At 52.3% G+C, this 23,191-nt stretch overlaps 2 protein-coding genes across 5 annotated transcripts in view; one reads left to right on the forward strand and one right to left on the reverse strand.

Moving 5' to 3' along the window:
* Positions 1 to 14,307, forward strand: part of LOC147091225 (guanine nucleotide-binding protein G(I)/G(S)/G(T) subunit beta-3-like) — a 129,698-nt gene extending 115,391 nt beyond the window's left edge. Inside the window, exons 9-10 of the mRNA XM_085976524.1 lie at positions 1,110 to 1,326; positions 14,058 to 14,307. Coding sequence (XP_085832650.1) covers positions 1,110 to 1,326; positions 14,058 to 14,164 — 324 coding nt within the window. The 3' untranslated portion in view covers positions 14,165 to 14,307. The remainder of the gene's footprint in view (positions 1 to 1,109; positions 1,327 to 14,057) is intronic.
* A 980-nt stretch (positions 14,308 to 15,287) lies between these two features.
* The window catches only part of cdca3 (cell division cycle associated 3), a 79,743-nt gene continuing 71,839 nt past the window's right edge, over positions 15,288 to 23,191 (reverse strand). For all 4 annotated transcript variants that reach the window (XM_085976694.1, XM_085976693.1, XM_085976692.1 and 1 more), the window contains exons 5-6: positions 20,315 to 20,445; positions 15,288 to 16,595 (exon numbers count right to left, since the gene is read on the reverse strand). In XM_085976694.1, the coding sequence (XP_085832820.1) occupies positions 16,446 to 16,595; positions 20,315 to 20,445 (281 nt within the window). In that variant the 3' untranslated portion in view covers positions 15,288 to 16,445. The remainder of the gene's footprint in view (positions 16,596 to 20,314; positions 20,446 to 23,191) is intronic.

Below are 23,191 nucleotides of genomic sequence, written 5' to 3' on the forward strand. Positions count from 1 at the left end.
GTGTGAAGTTGGTGTTGAGGGACGGTGTGAAGTTGGGGTTGAGGGACGGTGTGAAGTTGGTGTTGAGGGACGGTGTGAAGTTGGGGTTGAGGGACAGTGTGAAGTTGGTGTTGAGGGACGGTGTGAAGTTGGTGTTGAGGGACGGTGTGAAGTTGGTGTTGAGGGACGGTGTGAAGTTGGTGTTGAGGGAGAGAGTGAGAAGTTGGTGTTGAGGGACGGTGTGAAGTTGGTGTTGAGGGACGGTGTGAAGTTGGTGTTGAGGGACGGTGTGAAGTTGGTGTTGAGGGACGGTGTGAAGTTGGGGTTGAGGGACAGTGTGAAGTTGGTGTTGAGGGACGGTGTGAAGTTGGTGTTGAGGGACGGTGTGAAGTTGGTGTTGAGGGACGGTGTGAAGTTGGTGTTGAGGGAGAGAGTGAGAAGTTGGTGTTGAGGGACGGTGTGAAGTTGGTGTTGAGGGACGGTGTGAAGTTGGTGTTGAGGGACGGTGTGAAGTTGGCGTTGAGGGAGAGAGCGAGAAGTTGGTGTTGAGGGACGGTGTGAAGTTGGTGTTGAGGGACAGTGTGAAGTTGGTGTTGAGGGACGGTGTGAAGTTGGTGTTGAGGGACGGTGTGAAGTTGGTGTTGAGGGACGGTGTGAAGTTGGGGTTGAGGGACAGTGTGAAGTTGGTGTTGAGGGACGGTGTGAAGTTGGGGTTGAGGGACGGTGTGAAGTTGGTGTTGAGGGACGGTGAGAAGTTGGTGTTGAGGGACGGTGTGAAGTTGGTGTTGAGGGACGGTGTGAAGTTGGTGTTGAGGGACGGTGTGAAGTTGGGGTTGAGGGACGGTGTGAAGTTGGGGTTGAGGGACGGTGTGAAGTTGGTGTTGAGGGACGGTGTGAGGTTGGTGTTGAGGGACGGTGTGAAGTTGGTGTTGAGGGACGGTGTGAAGTTGGGGTTGAGGGACGGTGTGAAGTTGGTGTTGAGGGACGGTGTGAAGTTGGGGTTGAGGGAGAGAGCGAGAAGTTGGGGTTGAGGGAGAGAGTGAGAAGTTGGGGTTGAGGGAGAGAGCGAGAAGTTGCGGTTCAAGGATACTCTGGTGAATCTCACCCTTCTCGTTCACCCTGTGTTGCAGTTTTTCCCCAATGGAAACGCCATCTGCACCGGCTCCGATGACGCCACTTGCCGTCTGTTTGATATCCGCGCCGACCAGGAGCTGGTCTGCTACACCTGCGAGAGCATCATCTGCGGGATCACCTCTGTCGCCTTCTCCCGAAGCGGCCGTCTCCTGCTCGCTGGCTACGACGATTTCAACTGCAACATCTGGGACTCCCTGAAGGCGGAGCGCTGCGGTGAGGCCCCGACTCCGCCTGGGTGTTGTTTAATGGAGGCTCTCGCTCAGAGAGAGCAGGCAAGGCCCAGGCTGCATCCCCAGCCTGTGCTGAGGTAGCCTGATCCTCACACCCACACACACAGAGCAGGAAATGCCCAGGCTCCATCCCCGGCCTGTGCGGAGTTAGCCCGATCTCACCCGATCTGGGTCTGAAGCCACACACACAGAGCAGGAAGAGCCCAGATTCCACTACCCCATCAGTCACTCCCAGGGCAGGCACAGCACGGGTTAGACTACCCTGTACATCGCCTTACTAATGTATCTCAGCTTCAACCTCCCTTCATTGGAGCATTGTATCTTTCCCCACATCCTTGAGGTGGGACCCGTGCCCATGAGTAACTGGCTGTGGATCTGACAGTCCCACTTTACACGGGGCCATTTCAGCTCACCAGTCTGCCCTGGATTGTTGGCCCAAGAGTAGACAAGAGAACATAGGAAAAAGAATAAGCCCAATCAGCACCTCGAGCCTGTTACACAGGAGTCGGCCCATTCAGCCCCCTCGAGCCTGTTACACAGGAGTCGGCCCATTCAGCCCCTCGAGCTTGTTACACAGGAACAGGAGTCGGCCCATTCAGCCCCTCGAGCTTGTTACACAGGAGTCGGCCCATTCAGCCCCCTCGAGCCTGTTACACAGGAGTCGGCCCATTCAGCCCCTCGAGCTTGTTACACAGGAACAGGAGTCGGCCCATTCAGCCCCTCGAGCCTGTTACACAGGAGTCGGCCCAATCAGCACCTCGAGCCTGTTACACAGGAGTCGGCCCATTCAGTCCCTCGAGCCTGTTACACAGGAACAGGAGGAGGCCCATTCACCCCCTCGATCCTGTTACACAGGAACAGGAGGCGGCCCATTCACCCCCTCGATCCTGTTACATTGGAACAGGAGGAGGCCCATTGAGCCCATCGAGCCCGTTTCCCAGGAGCAGGAGGAGGCCCATTCAGCCCCTCGAGCCTGTTACACAGGAACAGGAGGAGGCCCATTCAGTCCCTCGAGCCTGTTACACAGGAACAGGAGGAGGCCCATTCAGTTCCTCGAGCTTGTTACACAAGAACAAGAGGAGGCCCATTCAGTTCCTCGAGCTTGTTACACAAGAACAAGAGGAGGCCCATTCACCCCCTCGAGCCTGTTGCCATAGGAACAGGAGTCGGCCCATTCAGCCCCTCAAGCCTGTTACACAGCAACAGGAGGAGGCCCATTCACCCCCTCGAGCCTGTTACACAGGAACAGGAGTAGGCCCATTCAACCCCTCGAGCCTGTTACACAGGAACAGGAGGAGGCCCATTCAGTCCCTCGAGCTTGTTACACAGGAACAGGAGGAGGCCCATTCAGCCCCTCGAGCTTGTTACACAGGAACAGGAGGAGGCCCATTCAGTTCCTCGAGCTTGTTACACAAGAACAAGAGGAGGCCCATTCACCCCCTCGAGCCTGTTGCCATAGGAACAGGAGTCGGCCCATTCAGCCCCTCAAGCCTGTTACACAGCAACAGGAGGAGGCCCATTCACCCCCTCGAGCCTGTTACACAGGAACAGGAGTAGGCCCATTCAACCCCTCGAGCCTGTTACACAGGAACAGGAGGAGGCCCATTCAGTCCCTCGAGCTTGTTACACAGGAACAGGAGGAGGCCCATTCAGCCCCTCGAGCCTGTTACACAGGAACAGGAGGAGGCCCATTCAGCCCCCTCGAGCCTGTTACACAGGAACAGGAGGAGGCCCATTCAGTCCCTCGAGCCTGTTACACAGGAACAGGAGGAGGCCCATTCACCCCCTCGAGCCTGTTGCCCAGGAACAGGAGGAGGCCCATTCAGCCCCTCGAGCCTGTTACCCAGGAACAGGAGGAGGCCCATTCAGCCCCTCGAGCCTGTAACACAGGAACAGGAGGAGGCCCATTCACCCCCTCGATCCTGTTACATTGGAACAGGAGTAGGCCCATTCAGCTCCTCGAGCCTGTTACACAGGAACAGGAGGAGGCCCATTCAGCCCCTCGAGCCTATTACACAGGAACAGAAGTCCCATTCACCCCGTCGAGCCTTCTACCATAGAAACAGGAATAGGCCCATTCAGCCCTTCAAGCCTGTTACACAGGAACAGGGGTTGGCCCATTCACGCCCTCGAGCCTGTTACACAGGAACAGGAGGAGGCCATTCAGTCCCTCGAACCTGTTACACAGGAACAGGAGAAGGCCATTCAGTCCCTTGAGCCTGTTACACAGGAACAGGAGGAGGTCCATTCACCCCCTCGAGCCTGTTACAAAGGAACAGGAGGAGGCCCATTCAGCCCCTCGAGCCTGTTACAAAGGAACAGGAGAAGGCCATTCAGTCCCTTGAGCCTGTTACACAGGAACAGGAGGAGGCCATTCAGCCCCTCGAGCCTGTTACACAGGAACAGGAGGAGGCCCATTCAGCCCCTCGAACCTATTACATAGTAACAGGAGGAGGCCCATTCAGTCCCTCGAACCTATTACATAGGAACAGGAGGAGGCCGTTCAGGTTCTTGAGCCTGTTACATCCCTGGGATTGGCCTGGGCAGGACAGACCCACCAGAGTTGGTGACACTGTGGTATAGAGTCGGGATACATGGAAAAGAATACCTCCTGCTGATTACCACATACCCGCCTTCCTCAGTTAATGAATCAGTACTCCTCCATGTTGAACACCACTTGGGAGAAACAGTGAGGATAGCAAGGGCACAGAATGTACTCTGGTTGGAGGACTTCAATGTCCATCACCAAGAGTGACTCGGTAGCACCACTACTGACCGAGCTGGCCGAGACCTGAAGGACATAGATGCCAGTCTGGGCCTGCAGCAGGTGGTGAGGGAACCAACACAAGGGGAAAAACCTACTTGACCTCGTCCTCACCAATCTACCTGTCACAGAGGCATCTGTCCATGACAGCATTGGTAGCAGTGACCACCGCACAGTCCTTGTGGAGACGAAGTCCCGTCTTCACACTGAGGACACCCTCCATCGTGTTGTGTGGCACTACCACCGTGCTAAATGGGATAGATTCAGAACAGATCTAGCAGCTCAAAACTGGGCATCCATGAGGCGCTGTGGGCCACCAGCAGCAGCAGAATTATATTCCACCACAATCTGTAACCTCATGGCCTGGCATATCCCTCACTCTACCATTACCATCAAGCCAGGGGACCAACCCTGGTTCAATGAGGAATGTAGAAGAGCATGCCAGGAGCAGCACCAGGCGTACCTAAAAATGAGGTGCCAACCTGGGGAAGCTGCAACACAGGACTACATGCTAAACAGAAGCAGCATGCTATAGACAGGGCTAAGCGATCCCATAATCAACGGATCAGATCAAAACTCTGCAGTCCTGCCACATCCAGTCATGAATGGTGGTGGACCATTAAACAACTAACGGGAGGAGGAGGCTCCAACAATATCCTCAATGATGGCGGAGCCCAGCATGTGAATGCAAAAGACAAAGCTGAAGCGTTTGCAACCATCTTCAGCCAGAAGTGCCGAGTGGATGGTCCATATCGGCCTCCTCCTGAGGTCCCCATCGTCACAGAAGCCAGTCTTCAGCCAATCCGATTCACTCCACGTGATATCAAGAAACGGCTGAGCGCACTGGATACAGCAAAGGCTATGAGCCCCGACAACATCCCGGCTATCGTGCTGAAGACTTGTGCTCCAGAACTAGCCACGCCTCTAGCCAAACTGTTCCAGTTCAGCTACAACACTGGCATCCATCCGACAATTTGGAAAACTGCCCAGGTATGTCCTGTCCACAAAAAGCAGGACAAATCCAATCTGGCCAATTACTGCCCCATCAGTCTACTCTCAATCATCAGCAAAGTGATGGAAGGTGTCATCGACAGTGCTATCAAGCGGCACTTACTCACCAATAACCTGCTCACTGATGCCCAGTTTGGGTTCCGCCAGGGCCACTCAGCTCCTGACCTCATTATTGCCTTGGTCCAAACATGGACAAAGGAGCTGAATTCCAGAGGTGAGGTGAGAGTGACTGCCCTTGACATCAAGGCAGCATTTGACCGAGTGTGGCATCAAGGAGCCCTAGTAATACTGAAGTCAATGAGAATCAGGGGGAAACTCTCCACTGGCTGGAGTCATACCTGGCACAAAGGAAGATGGTTGTGGTTGTTGGAGGTCAATCATCTCAGCCCCAGGACATCGCTGCAGGAGTTCCTCAGGGCAGTGTCCTAGGCCCAACCATCTTCAGCTGCTTCATCAATAACCTTCCCTGCACCACAAGGTCAGAAATGGGGACGTTCGCTAATGATTGCACAGTGTTCAGTTCCATTCGCAACTCCTCAGATAATGAAGCAGTCCATACCCGCATGCAGCAAGTCCTGCTTGGGCTGATAAAGTGGCAGGTAACATTCACGCCACACAAGTGCCAGGCAATGACTATCTCCAACAAGCGAGAGTCTAACCACCGCCCCTTGACATTCAACGGCATTACCATCGCCGAATCCCCCAGCATCAACATCCTGGGGGTCACCATTGACCAGAAACTTAACTGGACCAGCCACATAAATACTGTGGCAACAACAGCAGGTCAGAGGCTGGGTATTCTGCGGCGAGTGTCTCACCTCCTGACTCCCCAAAGCCTTTCCACCATCTACAAGGCACAAGTCAGGAGTGTGATGGAATAATCTCCACTTGCCTGGATGAGTGCAGCTCCAACAACACTCGAGAAGCTCGACACCATCCAGGACAAAGCAGTCCCCCCATCCACCACCTTAAACATTCACTCCCTCCACCACCAGCGCACCGTGGCTGCAGTGTGGACCATCTACAAAATACACTGCAGCAACTCGCCAAGGCTTCTTCAGCAGCACCTCCCAAACCCGCGACCTCTGCCACCTAGAAGGACAAGGGCAGCAGACACCATCCTGACTCGTAAGTATATCGCCGATCCTTCATCGTCGCTGGGTCAAAATCCTGGAAGTCCCACATCACAGGAATGAATTAAATAAAATAGGATTACATAGGATATACAACACAAACAGGCCATTCGGCCCAACCAGTCCATGCTGGTGTTTATGCTCCACTCGAGCCTCCTCCCGTCTTTCCTCATCTAAATCTATCAGCGTAACCCTCAATTCCCTTCTCCCTCATGTACTTATCTAGCCTCCCCTTTAATCCATCGATACTATTCCCATCAACCACTCCCTGTGGTAGCGAGTTCCACATTCTCACCACTCTATTGGTAAAGAAGTTTCTTCTGAGTTCCCGATTGGATTTCTTGGTGACTATCTTATATTGATGGCCTCAAGTTATGCTCTTCCCCACAAGTGGAAACACACTCTCTGTGTCTACTCTATCAAAACCTTTCATAATTTTAAAGACCTCTATTAGGTCATGTCTCGGCCTTCTCTTTTCAAGCGAAGAGACCCAGCCTGTTCATCCTTTCCCGATAGGTATACCCTTGCATTTCTGGTATCATCCTTGTAAATCTTTTTTGCACCTTCTCCAGTGCCTCCATATCCTTTTTATAATATAGCGACCAGAACTGTACACAGTACTCCAAGTGTGGGCTGTGATTTGTGTATTTGTACTCCCAGGTCCCTTTGATCCTCCACCCCATTGAAATTCTTATTTTCCAAGTAATGTGTGACCTTATTTTCCTGACCAAAATGTAATACCCCACACTTCAACGATACTGAAATTCATTTTTTATTCGTTTATGGAATGTGGCCGTCGCTGGCAAGGCCCAGCATTTAGTGCCCATCCCTAATTGCCCTCGAGAAGGTGGTGGTGAGCCGCCTTCTTGAACCGCTGCAGTCCCGTGTGGTGAAGGTGCTCCCACAGCGCGGTTAGGAAGAGAGTTCCAGGATTATGACCCAGCGACGAAGAAGGATCGGCGATATATTTTTTTAGCCAGTACGTAGCAAGCCCAACAAGAGAGGGGCCAGTTTTGGACCTAGTTTTAGGGAATGAAGCTGGGCAGGTGGAAAGGGTATCAGTGGGAGAGCATATTGGCAGTAGTGATCATAATTCAGTTAGATTTAGGGTAGTTATGGAAAAGGACAAGAACAGACCAGGAATAAAAGTGCTCAATCGGGGAAAAGCTAATTTTACTAAGCTGATATGTGATTTAGCTAAAGTGGACTGGAGACAGAAATTTGAAGGTAAATCAGTGTCAGAGCAGTGGGAGGCATTCAAGGAGATAGTGAGGGTTCAGAGCAAGCATGTTCCCTTAAAGAAAAAAGGTGGGACTAACAAATCTAGGGCTCCCTGGATGTCAAGGGGCATACAGGGTAGGATAAAGGAAAAAAGGGATGCTTATGACGGATACCGAGGACTCAATACTGCAGAAACCCAAGAGGAGTATAGAAAGTGCAGCGATGAAATTAAAAAGGAAATTAAGAAAGCAAAGAGAGAGCATGAAAAAATATTGGCAAGTAAAATCAAGGAAAACCCAAAGATGTTTTATAAATACATTAAGAGTAAGAGGATAACTAACGTAAGAGTAGGGCCTATTAGGGACCATAAAGGTAACCTGTGTGTGGAGGCGGGAGACATGGGTATGGTTCTTAATGATTACTTTGCGTCTGTTTTCACAAAAGAGAGGGGCAATGCAGACATTGCAATCAGGGAGGAGTGTGAAATATTAGATGAAATAAAGAAAGTGAGACAGGAAGTAGTAAGGGGTTTAGCATGCTTGAAAATCGATAAATCCTCAGGTCCAGATGAAATGTATCCCAGACTATTAAGAGAAGTGAGAGAGGAAATAGCAGAGGCTCTGACCATCATTTTCCAATTCTCTCTGCTGCAGGTGTGGTGCCGGAGGACTGCTAACATTGTACCATTGTTTAAAAAGGGAGAAAGGGATAGACCGAGTAATTACAGGCCAGTCAGCCTAACCTCGGTGGTGGGAAAATTATTGGAAAAAATTCTGAAGGACAGGATAAATCTTCATTTAGAAAGACACGGATTAATCAAGGACAGTCAGCACGGATTTGTTAAGGGAAGGTCATGTCTGATTAACTTGATTGAATTTTTTGAGGAGGTAACAAGGTGGGTCGATGAGGGTAGTGCGTTTGATGTAGTCTATATGGATTTTACCAAGGCTTTTGACAAGGTCCCGCATGGCAGACTGGTCACGAAAGTAAAAGCCCATGGGATCCAAGGCAAAGTGGCAAGTTGGATCCAAAATTGGCTCAGAGTCAGGAAACAAGGGGTAATGGTTGATGGGTGTTTCTGTGACTGGAAGGCTGTTTCCAGTGGGGTTCCGCAGGGTTCAGTACTGGGTCCTTTGCTTTTTGTGGTATAAATCAATGATTTAGACTTGAATATAGGAAGTATGATTAAGAAGTTTGCAGATGATACAAAAATGGGCCGTGTGGTTGATAATGAAGAAGAAAGCTGCAGACTGCAGGAAGATATCAATGGACTGGTCAGGTGGGCAGAACAGTGGCAAATGGAATTCAATCTGGAGAAGTGTGAGGTAATGTATTTGGGGAGGGCTAACAAGGAAAGGGAATACACTATAAATGGTGGGACACTGAAGTGCAGAGGATCAGAGGGGCCTTGGAGTGCATGTCCACAGATCCCTGAAGGTAGCAGGCCAGGTAGAGAAGGCATATGGGATACTTGCCTTTATTAGCCGAGGCACAGACTATGAGAGCAGGGAGGTTATGCTTGAACTGTATAAAACACTAGTTAGGCCACAGCTAGAGTACTGCGTGCAGTTCTGGTCACCACATTACAGGAAGGATGTGATTGCACTAGAGAGGGTGCAGAGATTTACGAGGATGTTGTCAGGACTGGGGAATTTTAGCTATGAGGAAAGATTGGATAGGCTGGGGTTGTTTTCTTTGGAACAGAGGAGGCTGAGGGGAGACCTTATTAAGGTGTATAAAATGATGAGGGGCCTTGATAGAGTGGATAGGAAGGACCTATTTCCTTCAGCAGAGGGGTCGATAACCAGGGGGCATAGATTTAAAGTAATTGGTCGGAGGTTTAGAGGGGATTTGAGGAGAAATGTTTTCACCGAGGGCGGTGGGGGTCTGGAACTCAGTGCCTGAAAGGGTGGTAGAGGCAGAAACTCTCATCACATTTAAAAAGTACTTGGATGTGCCCTTGGGATGCTCTAACCTACAAGGCTACGGACCAAGAGCTGGGAAGTGGGACTAGGCTGGATAGCTCGTTGTTGGCCAGCACGGACACGATGGGCCAAATGACCTCTGTCTGTGCTGTAACTTGCTATGATTTCCAAGTCAGGATGGTGTGTGACTTGGAGGTGGTGGTGTTCCCTTGTGCCTGCTGCCCTTGTCCTGTGAATAGCTACCCTTTACCCCTATAACCTCGGCCCCTATCATATATATATTTTTTATCCACACTTTTTGTTTGTCTTTTCTTCTCTCCCACATGGCAGCTGTCTTCCATTCTGCCAGTGCAATTCACTCTATCTAGAGTCATCCTTTGTTTCTTAACCTGTCCCATTACCATCTCGTCTCACCTTGAATGTCTCTTTACTTCTCCTGCCTTCCATCCTATCACAGACCTTCCCTTTAGTTCTTTCATCCCCTCCCCCCTCTTCACTTGCTTAAAAATCTGTTCCATTTCCAGCTTTTTTCCAGTTCTGACGAAGGGTCGCTCTCCTGAAACATTAACTCGGTTTCTCTCTTCACAGATGCTGCCTGACCTGCTGAGTGTCTCCAGCGTTTTCTGTTTTCATTTCAGATTTCCAGCATCTGCAGTATTTTCTTTTTGAATACCCTTTACCCCTACTCTCGGCTTTCTGTCTTGTAGCCAGGTAGCTAATCCATTCTGCTACTTGTCCCCTGACTCGGACAGGAAGAGGTTATTCAGCCCCTCGAGCCTGTTCCGCTATTCAATCAGATCTTGGCGGATCTGTGTCCTAACTCCATTTACCCGCCTTTTCTCCCTATCCCTCAATAACCCATAACCAACAAAAATCTATCAAATCTCAGTCTTGAAAGCTCCAATTGACCCGCCAGCATCCACAGCCTTCTTGGCGAGAGATGTCCACGACACATTGTGTGAAGAAATCCTTCCCGACATCACCCCTGAGCGACCTAGTTCTAATTTTAAGGGATACAATAGCAAAATACTGCGGATGCTGGAAATCTGAAATAACAACAGAGAATGCTTGTGACACTCGGCAGGCCAGGCAGCATCCGTGGAGAGAGAGAGAGAGAGAGAAACAGAGTTAACGTTTCAGGTCTGTGACCCTTCATCAGAACTGGAAAAAGTTAGAGATGTAACAGGTTTTTAAGCAGGGGCAGGGAAAGTGGAGGAAAGAATATGAGGGACGGTCTGTGATCGGATGGAGGGCAGGAGAGATTAAATGCTGCAAATGGGGATGGCAGAATCATCAACAGCTGCCACCTGAAAACATAGGGGCCGAGGTTCTGGTCTGAAATTGTTGAACTCAATGTTGAGTCCTGAAGGCTGTAAAGTGCCTAATCGAAAGAGGAGGTGTTGTTCTTCGAGCTTATTGAGAGAGTGGTTAGCAAAGCACGTGGGATCTTGGGCTTCATAAATAGAGGCATTGAGTACAAAAGTAGAGGAGTTATGCTGAACCTTTATAAAGCGCTGTTAGGCCACAACTGGAGTATTGCGTCCAGTTCTGGTCACCACACTTTAGGAAGGATGTGAAGGCCCTTGAGAGGGTGCAGAGGAGATTTACCAGAATGGTTCCGGGGATGGGGGATCTTAGCTACAAGGACAGGTTGGAGAAGCTGGACTTTGTTTTCATTAGAGCAAAGGAGGTTGTGGGGTGATTTGATTGAGGTGTATAAGATTATGACGGGTTTGGATAGGCTAGACGAGGAACGGCTGTTCCCACTAGTTATACAGCACAGAAAGAGGCCCTTCGGCCCATCGTGTCCACACTGGCCATCAGGCCCTGTCTATCCTAATCCCATTTCCCAGCACTTGGTCCGTAGCCTTGTATGCTATGGCATTTCAAGTGCCCATCCAAATGCTTCTTGAATGTTGTGAGGGTTCCTGCCTCTACCACCCTTTCAGGCAGATTCCAACCACCCTCTGGGTGAAAAAGTTCTTCCTCCAATCCCCTCTAAACCTCCTGCCCCTTACCTTGAAACTATGCCCCCTGGTTATTGACCCCTCTACTAAGGGGAAAAGTTCCTTTCTATCTACCCTATCTATGCCCCTCATAATTTTGTACACCTCAATCAGGTCCCCCCTCAGCCTTCTCTGCTCCAAGGAAAACAACCCCAGCCTGTCCAGTCTCTCTTCATAGCTGAAGCGCTCCAGCCCAGGTAACATCCTGGTGAATCTCCTCTGCACCCTCTCCAATGCAATCACATCCTTCCTATAGTGTGGCGACCAGAACTGCACACAGTATTCCAGCTGTGGCCTAACCAGCGTTTTGTACAGCTCCATCATAACCTCCCTGCTCTTATATTCTATGTCTCGGCTAATGAAGGCAAGTATCCCATATGCCTTTTTAACCACCTTATCCACCTGTTCTGCTGCCTTCATGGATCTATGTACATACACGCCAAGGTCCCTCTGATCCTCTGTCTTTCCTAGGGTCCTACCATTCATTGCCTACTCCCTTGCCTTGTCAGTCCCTCCAAAATGCATCACCTCACACTTTTCAGGGTTAAATTCCATTTGCCACTGTTCCGCCCATCTGACCAACCCATCTATATCATCCTGCAGACTGAGGCTTCCTCGCTATTTACCACCCCACCAATTTTCGTGTCATCTGCGAACTTACTGATCATACCTTTTACATTCACATCCAAATCATTAATGTAGACCACAAACAGCAAGGAACCCAGCACTGATCCCTGCGGTACCCCACTGGACACAGGCTTCCAGTCACAAAAACAACCTTCGACCATCACCCTCTGCCTTCTGCCACTAAGCCAGTTTTGGATCCAATGTGCCAAGGCACCCTGGGCTCTTACCTTCTTGACCAGTCTCCTATGTGGGACTTTATTGAAAGTCTTACTGAAATCCACTGCACTACCCTCATCCACACACCTAGTCACCCCCTCAAAAAATTCAATCAAATTAGTCAGACATGATCTTCCCTTGACAAAGCTATGCTGACTATCCCTGATTAATCCTTGCCTCTCCAAGTGGAAGCTAATTCTGTCCCTCAGACTTTTTTCCAATAATTTCCCTACCACTGATGTTAGGCTCACTGGCCTGTAATGCCCTGGTTTATCCCTACTACCCTTCTTGAATAATGGTACTACGTTAGCTGTTCTCCAGTCCTCTGGCACATCCCCTGTGGCCAGAGAGGTTTTGAACATTTGTGTCAGAGCCCCTAGGGGTCTAGGGGACACAGATTTAAGATTTTGAGCAAGAGATACAGTTGGGGGGGGTGGGGGGGGATGAGGAAAAACTTTTTTACGCAGCGAGTGGTGAGGACCTGCAATTTGCTGCCGAGGGAAGTGGTGGAAGCGGAGACACTCAATGTGTTCAAGGGGAGACTGGATAGGCACTTGAGGGAAATAAACTTGCAGGGCTACGGGGATAGAGCGGGGGAATGGGACTGACTGGATATCTCTACAGAGAGCCGGCATGGACTCGGTGCACCGAATGGCCTCCTTCTGTGCCGTTATGACTGTGACTTACGTTGAGCTTCATTGGAACAGTGCAAGAGGCCGCGGACGGAGAGATCAGTGTGGGAGCGGAGCTGAGAATTAAAGTGACAGGCGACCGGAAGCTGGGGGTCACCCTTACGGACTGAACGGAGGTGTTCCGCAAAGCGGTCACTCGATCTGCGTTAATTTTAAGGTTCTGCCCCCTTGTTCTGGACTCCCCTCACCAGAGGAAATAGTTTCTCTCTCTCTACCCGATCAAATCTTTTAGCCATCTTAAACACCTTGATTAGATCACCCTTTAATCTTCTATATACTCAAGGGAATACAAGACTAGTCTGTGCAACCTGTCCTCAATTGAACCCTTTTAGCCCCAGACAGGACAAGCGAGCGAAGTATGGGGTTTAAAGAGCCTGTTGGGGGGATAGGAAGGGATGTAAAACTGTGTCCCAGTCTGATTTGAGGAACATAGGAACAGGGGGCCATTCAGCCCCTCGAGCCTGTTCCGCTGTTCAATCAGATCTTGTACCTCAACTCCAGTTACCCGCCTTTGCTCCATGCCCCTCGATACCCTTAACCACCAAAAGTCTATCAATCTCGGTCTCAAATGCTCCAATCGACCCCCAGCATCCCACAGCCGATTGGGGGGAAGGGAGTTCCAGATTTCCACTGCCCTTTGTGTGAAAAGTGTTTCCCGATTTCCCTCCTGAAATCCTAGCTACATTTTTACGGTTATGCCCCCCTTGCTGTGGACTCCCCATCCATCTCCCCCACCCAGAGGAAATAGTTCATCAAAGCCTTCTACCATTTGAAACAGCCTCAGTCTTCTAAAATACACTCTACCCCCTCCAAGGCCAAGCTGATGTGCAGTGCCCACCTCCAAGTTCCCCTACCATCCTGACTTGGAAATTTATTGCCAATCCTTCATCGTCGCTGGGTCAAAATCCCTCCCCAACAGCACTGTGGGAGTACCTTCATCGCACGGACTGCAGCGGCTCACCACCACCTTCTCTTAGGGATGGGCAATAAATGCTGGCCTTGCCAGCGACGCCCACATCGCACGAATGAATAAAACAAGAACTTCCTCCCTCTTGTATTCTTGATAGTGGGTGAAGAACGAGCGTTGATTTATTGTGGTTATACTTCCTTCCCTCGCAGGCACCCTTTCCGGACACGACAATCGTGTGAGCTGCCTGGGTGTGCCGGAAAACGGAATGGCGGTGGCCACGGGATCCTGGGATAGCTTCCTGAAGATCTGGAACTAGAGCCAGGGGGCGTGGAGTGCGCCTTCTGGATCAGTTAATAAATCGAGGATGTTAATTTTCTCCGTAACGGTCCCTGGAATATTTGTACTGGGACATTTCTCACTGTGTCAATGTTAGTTGTTGGAATAAACTTCTTCACCCACTCTGCTCGGCTTCAGTCTTGGGGCTTGGTCACAGATTTGCTTATCGAAGGGGAGAGGAGCTGGTACAGGGGGGTGGGGCAGACTGGGCTCTTGTACATGCTCGCAGCACTTAACATAGCCGTATTCCAGTGTAACTTGAAATCAGCTCACACCCAACTCACCCGGGCACAGCCCAGCAAGTACTGTCCACACACACACAGCCTCCAGCTTGGGTTGACATGCGCTCCTTGCGCTTGGCTTTCGCTTGCTCCCGGCGAAGAGACTCGAGGTGTTCGGCGCCTTCCCGGATGCTTCTCCTCCACTTTGTGCCATCTTGGGCCAGAGATTCCCAGGTGTCGGTGGGAATGTTTACCCTTTTTCCAAGGAGGCTTTGAGGGTGTCCTTGAAGCGTTTCCTCTGCCCACCTGGGGCTCTCTTGCCGTGCCGGAGCTCCGAGCAGAGCGCTTGTTTTGGGAGTCTCGTATCGGGCATGCGGACAATGTGACCCGTCCATCGGAGCTGATGGAGCGTGGTCAAAGCTTCGATGCTGGGGATGTTGGCCTGAGCAAGAACACGGACGTTGGTGCGCCTATCCTGCCAATGGATTTGCAGGATCTTGCGGAGGCAGTACCTCTGCAGTGCTTTGAGGTGCCTGCTGTACATGGTCCATGTCTCTGAGGCATACAGCAGGGCGGGTATCACTGCTGCTCTGTAGACCATGAGCTTAGTGCCGGGTTTGAGGTCCTGGTCTTCAAACACTCTCTTCCTCAGGTGACCGAAGGCTGCACTGGCACACTGACACACACACAGCCCAGCACACCCCCTCCACACACACACAGCCCAGCACACCCCCTCCACACACCACAGCCCCCTCGCTTTCCCTTATTGCATTTGATGTCGTGCACAGTTTTTGCTTTGCATCAATCAATCTACCGTGCTGTGATTCTCCACAGGAGGGAGGACGAGCGGTGTCAGGACAGCAGGAGTCCAGGAAGAAGGGCTGTGTTACACACCAACTTTATTAACAATTTCAATATTGCAAAAGAGACGTAATATCAACATAGAAAACAGAGTGGCTTTGATCGCCACAGCTCATCAAAAGGGAGAGTGAGAGAGTGACACACAAACAAGAGCACACGAGAGAGAGAGAGAAAACACACGGGTGACCGTAGAAACGAGGCAGTGTACAGGTCCCCCGTCCACACATTTTATCTTCATCATACCTACACACGGGCAGTGGACGAGTACAGCTCAGAGCTAACAATGCCAGCAGTGAATAGGCATAGTGTAAAAGGGAGCCAAGCGAGCAACGGGCAGGAGCGGGAGCGATTCCTGGCGGGGTGGGTAGGTGGGTGCTGAGAGGGAACTCGACTCTCCGACACGGGGAGAAACAGTGGGAAAACCAGAGGGAGGGAGCAGCCGAGCTCCAGCCATGGACACTCAATAGAAGGGGGCTCCAAACCATGGGCGTGGGGGAGAAAGGAGGGAGAGGCTCCAGAATGGCCCAGATTCTCATTAATGCATCTAAACAAGGTGGCTCCAAACCAGGGCGGGGAGGGGACAGGAGGGAGAGGCTCCAGATTCTCATTAATGCATCTAAACAAGGTGGCTCCAAACCAGGGCGGGGAGGGGACGGGAGGGAGAGGCTCCAGATTCTCATTAATGCATCTAAACAAGGTGGCTCCAAACCAGGGCGGGGAGGGGACGGGAGGGAGAGGCTCCAGAATGGTCCAGATTCTTATTAATGCATCTAAACAAGGTGGCTACAAACCAGGGAAGGGAAGGCTGAAACAGACTGGAGCCTGATTAGTGTTTTAACCCCCTTCAGAAGGGGAGGCTTGGAAATAAATCACTGGGGTGACCAAATCAGAGAGACTGGGACAGGGGGTGGGGGGTTAGTCCCTCGGGGTGGGCATATATTATAATGTATATTAGGGAGGCTGGTACAGGGGGTGGGTTTGGTCACAGACTGGGACAGGGGGTGGGTTTGGTCACAGACTGGGACAGGGGGTTCAGTCGATGGACCCGAGGTGATCACAGACTGGGACAGGGGGTGGGATTGGTCACAAACTGGGACGGGGCGGGATTGCTCACAGACTGGGACAGAGGGGTCTGCGAGTTCAGTCCCGGGACTCGAGGCGATCACAGGCAGATACCAATCAGGGAGGACACACAGTCAGTTCTCCAGCCAGCAATCGGTAGCTGTCGTTCTCCTTGTCCTGGAAGCACTGACGACTTCGGCCCAGTTTCAGCAGGTTCCTGGGGCAGGGATCACTTGGGTTCTCCGGCAGTCCCAGAGTCTTCTTCACCTGTGTGGGGTAGAAATGGAACCCAGCTAGAATAAAATGCACAGCACAGAATGCGGCTCACCTGGTCCATTCTCCACACCAGCCTCCTCCCACCCTCCTTCATCTAACCCCAGTCAGATCCTTCTATTCCTTTCTCCCTCTTGTACTCATCTAGCTTTCCCGTATATGCATCTATCCTATTTGCCTGAACCACTCCCTGTGGTAGCGAGTTCCACATTCTCACCACTCTCTGGGTAAAGAGCTTCAGAAATAGGAGCAGGAGTCGGCCACTTGGCACCTCGAGCCTGCTCTGCCATTCAATAAGATCACGGCTGATCTTGGGCTCAGCTCCATTTCCCTGCCCACTCCCCATCACCCTTCACTCCCTTATCTTGTAAAAATCTGTCTATCTCCGCCTTAAATGTGTTTAATGACCCAGCCTCCACGGCTCTCTGGGGCAGAGAATTCCACAGATTTACGACCCTCTGAGAGAAGAAATTCCTCCTCATCTCAGTTCTAAAGGGGCGACCCTTTATTGAGACTGTGCCCCCGAGTTCTAGATTTCCCCACGAGGGGAAACATCCTCTCTGCATCTACCTTGTCGAGCCCTCTCAGTATCTTATGTTTCGATAAGATCACCTCTCATTCTTCTAAATTCCAATGAGTATAGGCCCAACCTGCTCAACCTTTCCTCATAAGTCAACCCCCTCATCTCAGGAATCAACCGAGAGAATCGTCTCTGAACTGCCTCCAATGCAAATATATCCGTCCTTAAATAAGGAGACCAAAACTGTACGCAGTACTCCAGGTGTGGTCTCACCAACACCCTGTACAGTTGTAGCAGGACTTCCCTACTTTTATACTCCAACCCCCTTGAAATAAAGGCCAACATTCCATTTGCCTTTTTGATGACTTGCTGTACCTGCATGCTAACTTTTTGTGTTTCATGCACAAGGACCCCCAGGTCCCTCGGAACTGCAGCATTTTGGAATCGCACTCCATTTAAATAATAATTTGCTTTTTTATTTTTCCTGCCAAAGTGGATAACCTCGCACTTTCCCACATTATACTCCATCTGCCAAATGCTTGCCCACTCACTTTCTCCTGAATTCCCTGTTGGATTTATTAGTGACCATCTTATATTTATGGCCTCTAGTTCCGGTCTCGCTCGCAAGTGGAAACATCTCCTCTATGTCTACCCTATCGAACCCTTTCACAATCTTAAAAACCTCTATCAGGTCACCTCTCAGCCTTCTCTTTTCTAGAGAAAAGAGGCCCAGCCTGTTCAGTCTTTCCTGATAGTTATTACCTCACAGTTCTGGTATCATTCTAGTAAATCTATTTTGCACCTTCTCCATTGCTTCTATGTTCTTTTTATAATAGAAACCATAGAGCCATAGAGTTATACAGCACAGAAAGAGGGCCTTCGGCCCATCGTGTCCGCGCCGGCCATCAAGCCCTGTCTAATCTAATCCCATTTTCCAGCACTTGGTCCGTAGCCTTGTATGCAATGGCATTTCAAGTGCTCATCTAAATGCTTCTTGAATGTTGTGAGGGTTCCTGCCTCTACCACCCTTTCAGGCAGTGAGTTCCAGATTCCAACCACCCTCTGGGTGAAAAAGTTTTTCCTCAAATCCCCTCTAAACTTCCTGCCCCTTACCTTGAAACTATGCCCCCTGGTTACTGACCCCTCTACTAAGGGGAAAAGTTCCTTTCTATCTACCCTATCTATGCCCCTCATAATTTTGTACACCTCAATCAGGTCCCCCCTCAGCCTTCTCTGCTCTAAGGAAAACAACCCCAGCCTGTCCAGTCTCTCTTCATAGCTGAAGCGCTCCAGCCCAGGTAACATCCTGGTGAATCTCCTCTGCACCCTCTCCAATGCAATCACATCCCTCCTATAGTGTGGCGACCAGAACTGCACACAGTGTTCCAGCTGTGGTCTAACTAGTGTTTTGTACAGCTCCATCATAACCTCCCTGCTCTTATATTCTATGCCTCAGCTAATGAAGGCGAGTATCCCATATGCCTTTTTAACCACCTTATCCATCTGTTCTGCTGCCTTCAGGGATCTATGTACCTGCACACCAAGGTCCCTCTGACCCTCTGTCCTTCCGAGGGTCCGACCAGAACTGTTCACAGTAACCCAAGTGTGGTCTAACCAAGGTATGATACAGGTTCAACATAACTCTAGAGATTAACTCCAGTGCGTGATTTGCTTCTTTTGGCCTTAGTAACGTACATCGTTACTTTTAATATAGAAACATAGAAGATAGGAGCAGGAGTCGGCCATTCGGCCCCTCGAGCCTGCTCCGCCATTCAATGAGATCGCGGCTGATCATCCAAATTCAGTACCCTGTCCCTGCCTTCTCCCCATATCCCTTGATCCATTCAGCCTTAAGAAATATATCCAACTCCTTCTTGAATATATTTAATGAATTGGCCTCCACTGCCTTCTGTGGTAAAGAATTCCACAGGTTCACCACTCTCTGGGTGAAGAAATTCCTCCTCATCTCTGCCCTAAATGGCTTACCCCTTATCCTTAGACTGTGACCCCTGGTTCTGGACTCCCCGACCATCAGCCATTGGGAACATCCTTCCTGCATCTAGTCTGTCCAGTCCTGACAGAATTTTATAAGTTTCAATGAGATCCCGTCTCATTCTTCTAAACTCCAGCGAGTACAAGCCCAATCGACCCAATCTCTTCTCATACATCATTCCTGACATCCCAGGTATCAGTCTGGTGAATCTTCACTGCACTCCCTCCATGGCAAGAACATCCTTCCTCAGATAAGGCGACCAAAACTGCACACAATACTCAAGGTGTGGTCTCACCAAGGCCCTGTATAACTGCAGCAAGACATCCTTGTTCCTGTACTCAAACCCTCTCGCTACGAAGGCCAACATACCATTTGCCGCCTTAACCGCCTGCTGCACCTGCATGCTTACCTTCAGCGACTGGTGCTCAAGGACACCCAGGTCTCGTTGCACTTCCCCTTCTCCCAATCTATTGCCATTCAAATAATAATCTGCCTTCCTGTTTTTGCCACCAAAGTGGATAACATCACATTTATCCACGTTATATTGCATCTGCCATGTTTCTGCCCAATCACCCAACCTGTCCAAATCATCCTGGAGTTTCTCGGCTTCCTCCTCACAGCACTAATGATGTGAATCGGCACCCCGAGATCCCTCTGCTTCTCTACCCCATTTAGGCTTTTATTTTCCAAGCAGTCCGTGGCCTCCTAATTCCCCCTACCAATATGCACCAGCTCACACTCAGCTATATTGACACTCATTTGCCAATTACACGCCCATTCTGCAGGCTTATTAATGTCTTCTTGTATTCTGTCGCAGTCTTCCTCAGTATTAACTAAACCCCCACAATTCGATATCGTCCGCAAATTTTGAAATTGTACTTCCGATTCCAGAGTCCAACTCGTTTGTGTAAATGGTGAACAACAGTGGTCTTGGCCCTGACCCCTGTGGAACAGCACCACTTCACACTGTTAGCCAGTCTGAGAAACTGCTCTCAACACCGACTCTCGGTTTTGTAGCCAGCTTGCTATCCATTCTGCGACCTGTCCCGACGCCACGCTGCTGAGCGAACCCGGGTGGATTCACACCCTCTCCCTAACCTGGGAGTCACTGGACCTCTGCTGCACCACCCCCAGGGTGAGATTGGGCTAACTGCACGGGCCGGGGGCCTTTCCTGCAAACGAATGCGGTTTGTTCAGTACCTGTCGGCGGGCCAGGATGGAGGTTGGAGAGTTATCGTCTCGGAGGAGCTGCAGGGGCGAACGTCCGTTCCCCGACACCAACAGCGCCTTGCTTGTCGGCTTCACCCGTTTACGCTTCGTCACCCGGGGCCCTGCAGAGAAGTGGGTATTAGACAGGCTGCAAAGGTTGGGGGAGGTCAGGACCTAGAAAACTGCCCCATCACCTCCTGCCCAGTCAATGCCTCGCTGCCACACAGCATAAAAAATGCCCCCTCCGTCAATGTCCCATCGCCCCCTCCCCCGTCAAGGTCCCATCGCCCCCTCCCCCGTCAATGTCCCATCGCCCCCTCCCCCGTCAATGCCCCCCTTGCCCATCACTCGTTCCCCCGTCAATGTCCCATCGCCCATCACTCCCTCCCCCGTCAATGCCTCCCTTGCCCATCACTCCCTCCCCCGTCAATGCCCCCCTTGCCCATCGCCCCCTTCCCCGTCAATGCCTCCCTCGCCCATCACTCCCTCCCCTGTCAATGTCTCCCTCGCCCATCACTCCCTCCCCGTCAATGCCTCCCTCGCCCATCACTCCCTCCCCTGTCAATGTCTCCCTTGCCCATCACTCCCTCGCCTGTTAATGCCTCCTTCGCCCATCACTCCCTCCCCGTCAATGCCTCCCTCGCCCATCACTCCCTCCCGTCAATGCCTCCCTCGCCCATCACTCCCTCCCGTCAATGCCTCCCTTGCCCATCACTCCCTCCCGTCAATGCCTCCCTCGCCCATCACTCCCTCCCGTCAATGCCTCCCTCGCCCATCACTCACTCCCCCGTCAATGCCCCCCTTGCCCATCACTCCCTCCCCGTCAATGCCTCCCTCGCCCATCACTCCCTCCCCGTCAATGCCTCCCTCGCCCATCACTCCCTCCCGTCAATGCCTCCTTTGCCCATCACTCCCTCCCGTCAATGCCTCCCTCGCCCATCACTCCCTCCCCGTCAATGCCTCCCTCGCCCATCACTCCCTCCCGTCAATGCCTCCCTCGCCCATCACTCCCTCCCGTCAATGCCCCCCTTGCCCATCACTCCCTCCCGTCAATGCCTCCCTCGCCCATCACTCCCTCCCGTCAATGCCTCCCTCGCCCATCACTCCCTCCCGTCAATGCCTCCCTTGCCCATCACTCCCTCCCCGTCAATGCCTCCCTCGCCCATCACTCCCTCCCCCGTCAATGCCCACCTCGCCCATCACTCCCTCCCGTCAATGCCCCCCTTGCCCATCACTCCCTCCCTTGCCCATCACTCCTTCCCCGTCAATGCCTCCCTCGCCCATCACTCCCTCCCCCGTCAATGCCCACCTCGCCCATCACTCCCTCCCGTCAATGCCCCCCTTGCCCATCACACCCTCCCGTCAATGCCTCCCTTACCCATCACTCCCTCCCGTCAATGCCCCCCTTGCCCATCACTCCCTCCCCGTCAATGCCCCCTTGTCCATCACTCCCTCCCCCGTCAATGCCCCCTTGCCCATCACTCCCTCCCCCGTCAATGCCCCCCCTTGCCCATCACTCCCTCCCGTCAATGCCTCCCTTGCCCATCACTCCCTCCCCGTCAATGCCCACCTCGCCCATCACTCCCTCCCGTCAATGCCCCCTTGCCCATCACTCCCTCGCCTGTCAATGCCTCCCTCGCCCATCACTCCCTCCCCGTCAATGCCTCCCTCGCCCATCACTCCCTCCCGTCAATGCCTCCCTCGCCCATCACTCCCTCCCGTCAATGCCTCCCTCGCCCATCACTCCCTCCCCGTCAATGCCTCCCTCGCCCATCACTCCCTCCCCCGTCAATGCCCACCTCGCCCATCACTCCCTCCCCTGTCAATGCCCCCCTTGCCCATCACTCCCTCCCTTGCCCATCACTCCCTCCCCGTCAATGCCTCCCTCGCCCATCACTCCCTCCCCCGTCAATGCCCACCTCGCCCATCACTCCCTCCCGTCAATGCCTCCCTCGCCCATCACTCCCTCCCGTCAATGCCTCCCTTGCCCATCACTCCCTCCCGTCAATGCCTCCCTCGCCCATCACTCCCTCCCGTCAATGCCTCCCTCGCCCATCACTCACTCCCCCGTCAATGCCCCCCTTGCCCATCACTCCCTCCCCGTCAATGCCTCCCTCGCCCATCACTCCCTCCCCGTCAATGCCTCCCTCGCCCATCACTCCCTCCCGTCAATGCCTCCCTTGCCCATCACTCCCTCCCGTCAATGCCTCCCTCACCCATCACTCCCTCCCCGTCAATGCCTCCCTCGCCCATCACTCCCTCCCGTCAATGCCCCCCTTGCCCATCACTCCCTCCCGTCAATGCCTCCCTCGCCCATCACTCCCTCCCGTCAATGCCTCCCTCGCCCATCACTCCCTCCCCGTCAATGCCTCCCTCGCCCATCACTCCCTCCCGTCAATGCCTCCCTCGCCCATCACTCCCTCCCGTCAATGCCCCCCTTGCCCATCACTCCCTCCCGTCAATGCCTCCCTCGCCCATCACTCCCTCCCGTCAATGCCTCCCTCGCCCATCACTCCCTCCCGTCAATGCCTCCCTTGCCCATCACTCCCTCCCCGTCAATGCCTCCCTCGCCCATCACTCCCTCCCCCGTCAATGCCCACCTCGCCCATCACTCCCTCCCCTGTCAATGCCCCCCTTGCCCATCACTCCCTCCCTTGCCCATCACTCCTTCCCCGTCAATGCCTCCCTCGCCCATCACTCCCTCCCCCGTCAATGCCCACCTCGCCCATCACTCCCTCCCGTCAATGCCCCCCTTGCCCATCACACCCTCCCGTCAATGCCTCCCTTGCCCATCACTCCCTCCCGTCAATGCCCCCCTTGCCCATCACTCCCTCCCCGTCAATGCCCCCTTGCCCATCACTCCCTCCC

The sequence above is a fragment of the Somniosus microcephalus genome, unplaced genomic scaffold, assembly GCF_052327205.1.
Source record: "Somniosus microcephalus isolate GS21.2 unplaced genomic scaffold, FLI_Smic_1.0 unresolved_chr3, whole genome shotgun sequence".
NCBI classification, from domain to species: Eukaryota; Metazoa; Chordata; class Chondrichthyes; order Squaliformes; family Somniosidae; genus Somniosus; species Somniosus microcephalus.